Below are 8,446 nucleotides of genomic sequence, written 5' to 3'. Positions count from 1 at the left end.
GTATTCACCAGAACAGACTGCTCGAACATGGGTTTAAGCCAATAAGAAGTCTTTATTAGTGAGTACACTGGGTGTTTGGGATCACAGTATAGCCCCAAGCCTTTCTCAGGATGAGCTTTTAAACACAAAAATCATGTTCTGGATTGACATACTTCAATCAACAAGAACAGTTAGCCAGCAGCAGAACTGCAGAAGCCAAAAAGCAAGGTTAGTACATCTAAAGACTATCCCACATCTATGGACTTTGATGGATTAGGCCTTTGTTTTAGTTTTGCTATGTGGTACTGTCCTCATGCGAGTTTTACAGCCTGAATAGTACACTTCCATCATGGAGGCAGTTATGCTAAGGTCTTGAGGGCTTACTAAGTCTGAGACCCTGTTATAGGCATATATAAAATTGGGGAGATAATCTATAATATGTAGCCTAGAGCCTGATCCCTTCACTATTCCATACTTTGCATTGCAAGTGAGCCTGACCTACCCAGTCTTGTACTAGGGGATTAGAGAGCAAAGGAAGACTGAAGGAAGCTAAAATCACCTGCCTGCTTGAGATGACCCAATAAGTGCCCCCCCCAAAAAAAATAAGTCAGTGATTTCCATCAGGCCAGTTATCAAAGTCATATGCGCTGCTCTGTCAGAATTCAGATATCTACACTTGAATCTGCCTTAGCAGCTCGGGGGTAGACCAGAATCCCTGCTTTTCATGATCCTAAGCCTTAGGGCTTAGAATTGGGACAGTGGTTAGTAACCAAAGAAAAGAAAATACCAGCCAGGGATGGTGCATGCCTTTAATTCCAGTAGTTTCGAGGCAGAGGCAGGCAGATCTCTGAGTTCAAGGTCAGCCTGGTCTATAGAGAAAGTTCCAGGACAGCCAGGGCTACACAGAGAAACCCTGCCTTGAAAAATCAAAGAAAATAAAAAGAAAAGACATGATCTTACTGTGTAGCTCTTAACTGTCCTGGAACTTACCAGGCTGGCCCTGAACTTACAGAGAACTTAGTGAGGTCTGCCTGCCTGTCTCCAAGAGCTGGGATTAAAGGTGTGTGCCACCATCACCCCAGTTGGAGACAGTGTCTCAAAAAGCAAAAAAGAGAATAAAAGAAAATGCCAGCAGCCCTCAGTGAGTGAATGCTGAAAAAGCAAACTGTCAGAACCCAAAATAGGTCAGACATCAGATTTTCCAAGGCAAACATGGCCATAGCCAGGACTAAAAAGGAGCAGCAGAGAAGGGCAGATTTAAGTCCTTCCCTACAGCCCAATCTAATGGAGGCATTTTCTCAGTTGAGGATCCCTCCTCTCCAGTAACTCCAGCTTGTGTCAAGGTGACATAAGTAGCCAGCACAGCACGTAAGAGAATATACTGGTCTTCCAGAGGATGAAGCATCCATATTAGGTAGCTTGAAACACCACATAATGCCAGCTCCAGGGGCATCCAATGCTCCTGGCCTCTGATGGCACTTGCATTCATATGCAAGTACACAAATATAAATAATAATATAAGTGTCTTTAAAAAAAAACAACAACAACTTTTAGTCAGGTGTCGGTGGCTCACACCTTTAATCCCAGCACTCCAGAGGCAGAGACAGGTGAATCTCTCTGAGTTCAAGGCCAGCCTGGTCTACAGAGTGAGTTCCAGGCAAAGCAATACAGAGAAGCCCTGTCTTGAAAAAACAAAAACAAACAAACAAACAAACAAAAAAACAACTTTTGAGCTGAAGGCGATAACACATACTTCTAGTCCCTGCTACTCAGGAGGCAAGTTTCAGAAATTAAATTAAGCCGGGTATGGTGGCTCAGGCCTTTAATCTCAGCACTTGGGAGACAGGGGTGGGTGGATCTCTTGAATTCAAGGCCAGGCTGGTCTACAGAGTGAGCTCCAGTACCTCCAAAAAAAAAACAAAAACCAAAAAATTATGAGCTGGGCATGGCGGTGCACACTTTAATCCCAGTACCCAGGAGACAGGCAGGAGGAGCTCTGTGAACCCAAGACCAGTTGGTCTAAACAATGAGTTCTAGAAAAGACCCTAAAAATAAAAAAGGAAAAGGAAAAAGGTGGTGGTGGCGGCTCAGGCCTTTAATCCCAGCGCTTGAGATGATCTTTGTGAGTTTGAGGCCAGCCTGGTCTAGAGTTAGTTCCAGGACAGCCAGGGCTAGCTACACAGAGAAACCCTGTCTGGAAAAGCAAACAAACAAACAAGGAAAAGGAAAAGGAATAGGCTATAGCTTAGTGGTAGTGTTTGTATAGCATGCATTAAAAAAAAAAAAAAAGACATAAATGAATTGACTATTGCTGCTAGGAAATGACACCTCTGGGTCAAGCTGCCGTAACTATTTTTTTGTTGTTGTTTTATTTATTTTATGTATATGAGTGTTTGCCTGAATGTATGTATGTGTACCATCTGCACGGCTGGTGCCCACAGAGGTCAGAAGCAGGAATTGTATCCTTGGAGCTGGAGATATAAATGTTTATAAACTACAGTATGGGTGCTGAGAGCCAAACCTCGGTTCTCTGCAAGAAAAACAAGTGCTCTAAACTGCTGAGCTCTTTCTAAAACTATGCCATGGTTATGTAACATGGTAACCTAGCTTAGCAGGCCACCAGACCATAGCACAACTGACTCCATGGTGGAAATACCATTCATGCTATAAAATAGCACACAGTATTACCTAGTCCATCATTGTGGAAAAGTTTCTAAATGTACTAACCTTGCTTCTTGGCTTCTGAAGCTCTACGTCTGTGACTGAAGTATGTTAACTCAGGACATGGTTTTTGTGTTTAAAAATCTACCCTAAGAAAGGCTCAGGGTGCCGGGTGTTGGTGGCACACGCCTTTAATCCCAACACTTGGGAGGCAGAGGCAGGTGGATCTCTGTGAGTTCTAGACCAGCCTGGTCTACAAGAGCTAGTTCCAGGACAGGCTCCAAAGCCAGAGAAACACTGTCTCGAAAAAACAAAAAAGGAAAGAAAGAAAGAAAGAAAGAAAGAAAGAAAGAAAGAAAGGAAGGAAGGAAGGAAGGAAGGAAGGAAGGAAGGAAGGAAGGAAGGAAATCTCAGAGTTATGCTGGGATTCCAAACACTGAGTGTAGTTACCTGCAGGATAATAAAGCTTTTCTATTGGCTTAATCCCATGTCCTAGCAGTCTTCTCTAGTGAATACCCCATGTTATTTATAAAAAGCAAACATCCTAGCTGAGCCATCTCTCCAGATCATTCTTTAATTAGTATTTTGTGTGTGTGTGTGTGTGTGTGTGTGTGTGTGTGTGTGAGAGAGAGAGAGAGAGAGAGAGAGAGAGAGAGAGAGAGAGAGAGAGTGTATACATAAGAAAGTGAAGATGCCTGAAGAAGCTAGAGGTATTTCATGCCCCGGAGCTAGCATTATAAGAACTTGTAAGTCTGACAAACTGGTATCAAGAGAATATAGGCTCCTAGCATCTGAGCCATTTCTGTCATCACTTTCGGCCATTGTTTGCTTTTTAATTTCTGGGGGTGGTGAGGGGTGTGTGTGTTGAGACAGGGTTTCTCAATGTAACCCTGTCTTGGACCTTGCTCTGTTGAGTAGGCTGGGCTTGAACTCAAGAGGTCCACCTGCCTCTGCTTCCCAAGTGCCAGGATTAAAGGTGTGTGCCACTACCGCCTGGCTGCTTTTTAATTGTGTGTGTGTGTGTGTGTGTGTGTGTGTGTGTGTACTTCCAGACAATTTTGTGTGTGTGTGTGTGTGTGTGTGTGTGTGTGTACTTCCAGACAGGGACTCTCTGTGTAGCTCTGGCTGTCCTGGAACTCACTTTTGCAGACCAGGCTGGCCTTAAACAAGAGATCTGCCTGCCTCTGCCTCTCGAGTGCTGGGATTAAAGGCATGTATCACCACTGCACAGCTCCAGTTCTGTTTCTTAACACGACTTACCACTTCTTACCTTTCGTATCACTGTTATACCACTCCCCAGAGGCTTGTCTCCTCTTTTTGACATTTGATATTACCTCTCCCTCTCCAGTGCTGGGATCAGATGCATACCACCTCTCTCTACCACTTTGTTTTGAAATGGTCTCATGTAACCTAGTCTGAGCTCAAATTCCTGATCCTTTATCCTCCACTTTCCAGGTGGTTGTATTTAAAGGCATGTGCCAATACACCAATATCTCTCTCTCTCTCTCCTCTCGTGTTTTGCTTTCATGTATGTCTACTTACCATGGGCACACCAGGAGTAGGGCATTGGACCCCTTGTAACTGTAGTTTCTGAAACTACAGCTAGTACTGCTGAGTCATCTCTTAGCCCTGACTGACCCCAAATTTTCAGTGTTTCTATCATTACCTGCCAAATACTTAGTATACATCACACCAGCTCTGCCTTTTTATATAACACACTGTTTAGAGCAATCATTGCCTAGTGTTGCTATTGGTTTGGAAAGTCAAGCTGAGACTGGCACACCTTCTAAGGGCTGGCTTGTGCTGACATTGGCAGTCTCTTAAAAGGGAATATCTTAATCCATTTATCATGCAATCAAATATTCTGACCCATCTTCCACCCTCATCTGAAAAGTGGAGAGTAATGGGTCTACCTACTTAAGTGGGCTTGTTGAGAGGGTTAAGTAGGTCAATACATATTACTTACTGAAAACTGGGTCTAAACAGCATCGATGGTATAGTGGTATCAGGCAAGATTCCCATTTTTAAACCGGGCGGTGGTGGCACACTCCTTTAATCCCAGGAGGCAGAGACTGGAGGATCTCTGTGAGTTCGAAGCCACTGGTTTACAGAGCTAGTTCCAGGACAGGTTCCAGAGCTACACAGAGAAACCCTATCTCAAACCTGTCCCCGGCCTCCAAACAAAACAAAAAACCCGGTCTAACATTCGGAGGCATTTCAGGGTACCTTCCCTGGTTTTTTTACTTTTGCTTATTTTCTGTGAATGCACACAACATACCGCATATGTGGAGGAGTCACCTCTCGCCTTCCACCATGAGGGTTCTGGGATTTAACTCAGGGTATCAGGCTGAGCAGCAAGTGCCTTTCCCCATTGTGAGATCTTGCCTGGCACATTACTGCCTCCGCCTAGTGAAGTAGAGAAAGCACATAAAACCTAACCCTTGCAGGGTTAGGCACCTAACTTTAATCCAAGCACTTGGGACAGCCAGGGATACACAGTTAAAACTGTTTCCAAAAAACCAAACACAAATCCCAAACTTTATCAGTGCACACTGTAATCTCAGCACTGAAGAGGCTGAGGCAGGAGGATCACTCAAAAGTTCCAGACCAGCCTGAGTTATATATCAAGACCTATCTAAAAAAAATTAAAAATAGGGCCGGGCGTTGGTGGAGCTCGCCTTTAATCCCAGCACTTGGGAGGCAGAGGTAGGCGGATCTCTGTGAGTTCAAGGCCAGCATGGTCTCCAGAAAGAGTGCCAGGATAGGCTCCAAAGCTACACAGAGAAACCCTGCCTCAAAAATACCAAAATAAAAATAAATAAAAATAGGCTGAGCGTTGGTGGCACACACCTTTGATCCCAGCACTCAGGAGGCAGAGGCAGGTGAGTCTCTGTGAGTTCCAGGCCAGCCTGGTTTACAGAGTGAGTTCCAGGACAGGCTCCAAAACAATACAGAGAAACCCTGTCTCGAAAAGTAGGAAAAATATATATATATAGAATTAAAAATAACACCTCTCAAAAAACCCAATATGTAATATGCTGGGTTCTGTATTCTAATTTGTCTGTGCTAAAAATTGATGTTCTCTTGACAAATTCTATCACTTTATTTTTTTGCTGTTGTTTTTTGCCTGGTTTTTGGAGTAGGGGTTCTTAACAATGAACCCATGACCTTGCACATAAGACTAAACACACATTTTTCCACTCCTAAGAACAGCTGTTTTCAGGAACCTCCTGGGTCACTTCTAACCACGAGCTGGCCAAGCTACAGAGTGATCATTTCCTTAGGCAAGCAAAGACTCCGGGCCTTTAATTTGGTATTTCCTGGGGCTGGAGTATCAACAGGAAGTCTTGTGGATAAAAGCTCTGCCAAAACATTCATTCCGAGAAAAGGACTGGTAAAGTGATAAATCTGCCCAGCTTATACAACATCCTGCAGCCTCCACGTGAGGCTCCTGCGGCAGACCTCACGCCTACAATCCTATTCCGATTCTTTCTTAGGGTTAGAAACCTCGGCAAGGGTATCATCAGACAAAAATTTGCACTTAACAAGGTGGTCGGGACATTTATTGGCATAAGGAAAAGGTTTCTTTAAAGGAGGGAGTGAACACTTAACATTCCCGTAGCCCCGTTTCATATATAAAAACAAAACAACAAAAACACCTGAACCCAAATCTGTAGCAGTCAATCCTAGCTCAAGATGATAAAGCCAAGGAGAAAGGGGGTAACGTCCTTGCTTCTACACCACAAAGTGACGACCTAACAATCGCCAGTGCAGTACAAAACTGCTTCCCACTGACTCGCAAAAAAAAAAAAAAAAAAGACAGTCATTTAATTATCAGTCCAAATTCTAATAAAAAGTCCCAGAACTCAGGGGCTATTCTCCCCATGCCGGGCTCAGTGACCTGTAGTTGTGAAGCCTCGGGGAGAAGGCTCGCTAGGCATCCAGATCAAAGTCATCGCGCTCCTCGTTGTACTCCAGCACGTGCCGCTTGATCTTGGACGAGTCCACCCAAGTGACAAAGTCCTCCATGCTGCGAGTGACGAGAAAGGCGGGATCGGTGACCACGTCTGGGCCCACGCGGACGTGACCCTGCTCCACAAAGGCCACGGCAGCCTGAAGGTGCTGAGCCATGCGTAGCTTGAGGAGCAAAGTAGGCAGGCGGCGGCGGCAGAAGGAGGAGGCTGAGACCGAGTCGCAGAGCTCTAGTGAGCCGCGCGTGGGTACCAGGCCGAGCGCGTACAGCTTGTCCAACAGCGCCGCCGAGGCGCGCACACGGAAGGGGTCGCGTTCCGGCAGGTCGCGCAGGCGCCGCGCCAGTTCCCGCACCGCTCGGCTCAGCTGGTTATAGCGCGTGTACTCCTCCCGCCGCTGGAGCCCGTACCGCCGCAGCACGCGCAGCTCGTGAAGGTTGTGGTCGGTGACCTCCCAGTTTAGGAAGTCCACCTGCTTCAGCAGCTTCTGCTCGTGGAACTTAAGCTTCCGCACCATGATGGAGACTGCCAGAGAAAGCGGAGAGCACGCTGAGAAAGCAGCACAACTTCCGCCTCCGCGCCGGAAGACCCCGCCGCCCAGACCCCTGGGCCAATAGAAAGAAAGCTACGACCACGCCCCCGTATTTCATTGGTCAGACTTAAGAGCTTCCTGTTTGGAGAGGCCAGCGGGAGGTCGGAAGGGCGTGTCCTGCGAAGACAGCGTGAGCGTCTTAACCGCCTGGGGGGAAGTCGTATAGCCTAGTGCTTCAGAAATTTTGTTAGATTTCTTGTCTTTGGTGACCCTGAAGAGAGTTCCCCTCAAGAGCTGGAGACGTCAGTTTCGGGAGAGAGGAGTAACGGCTAAAAGATGTAGTTAGAACCGTGCGAATTTCTTCGCTCCAGTGGTTTCTAGAGCTGGCGAATAGTCCCACCCCGGTCAGCAACAGGTCTGTCACTGGACTGGGGAAAGGGATTCTCCTTGCCAAGCAGTACTGAGCAGCACTAAACCTATGGCATGCCGGTTTCCTGGCCGATTACTAGACTCACGTAATCAGAGTGGGAAACACCCTGACATCTGGCTTTTACTTTTTTGAGACATCGTGTCTTCCCTAGGTAGCCACGAATTCGCCGTAATCCAACCCGCCTGTCTCCCAAAATGCTGAGTTTACGACCATGAGCCACTACGGTCGTCTTTTTTATTTTGTTTGTTTGTTTGTTTTTCGAGACAGGGTTTCTCTGTGTAGCTTTGGAGCCTATCCTGGCACTCGCTCTGGAGACCAGGCTGGCCTCGAACTCACAGAGATCCGCCTACCTCTGCCTTCCGAGTGCTGGGATAAAGACCGACGCCCGGCACGGTCGTCTTTTTTATTATTTTATTTATTTTTTATTTTATTGAGACAGGGTCTCTCTATGTGGACCTGGCTGTCCTGGTACTCTATGTAGACCAGGCTGGCTGTCCTCGAACCCAGAGCTCCACCTACCTCTACCTCTCGAATGCTGGAATTAAAGGCTTGTTTCTCTACTCCCAGCTCTTATTCTAGAGACAATTCTATGTTACTCAGGTCAGTCTGGAGAGTATGTTTCGGCAGTCCTCAGTGGTTCACAATATGCACCCAATATGAGGAACTCATTAAGTACAATTCAACCCATCGTCTGAAAGAGCTGAAAATATCTTGTCTGGCAAACTCTTGCCCAGAACCCCCGCCCACCCAAGCTCAAGAATATCTTCCAGCACAGTTCCTGTCTGAAATCACAGAAGCAGAACTGAGGTCAGAAAATGTCTACTGAACCCCCACCCTGATAGGCCCTTCCCTCCTTCAAACCCCACCAAACCT

General features: G+C 46.3%; 1 protein-coding gene across 1 annotated transcript; it reads right to left on the bottom strand.

The window, feature by feature from the left end:
* Window positions 1-6,174: 6,174 nt before the first annotated feature.
* Imp3 (IMP U3 small nucleolar ribonucleoprotein 3) lies at window positions 6,175-7,180 on the bottom strand. Its single transcript, XM_027415009.2, has one exon. It carries the CDS (start codon window positions 7,126-7,128, stop codon window positions 6,574-6,576), a length of 555 nt encoding a protein of 184 aa, XP_027270810.1. The 5' UTR covers window positions 7,129-7,180; the 3' UTR covers window positions 6,175-6,573.
* Between the last annotated feature and the right edge of the window lie 1,266 nt (window positions 7,181-8,446).

Source organism: Cricetulus griseus, chromosome 4 (assembly GCF_003668045.3).
Source record: "Cricetulus griseus strain 17A/GY chromosome 4, alternate assembly CriGri-PICRH-1.0, whole genome shotgun sequence".
NCBI lineage: Eukaryota > Metazoa > Chordata > Mammalia > Rodentia > Cricetidae > Cricetulus > Cricetulus griseus.
This window is presented reverse-complemented; position numbering and strand designations above follow the sequence as displayed.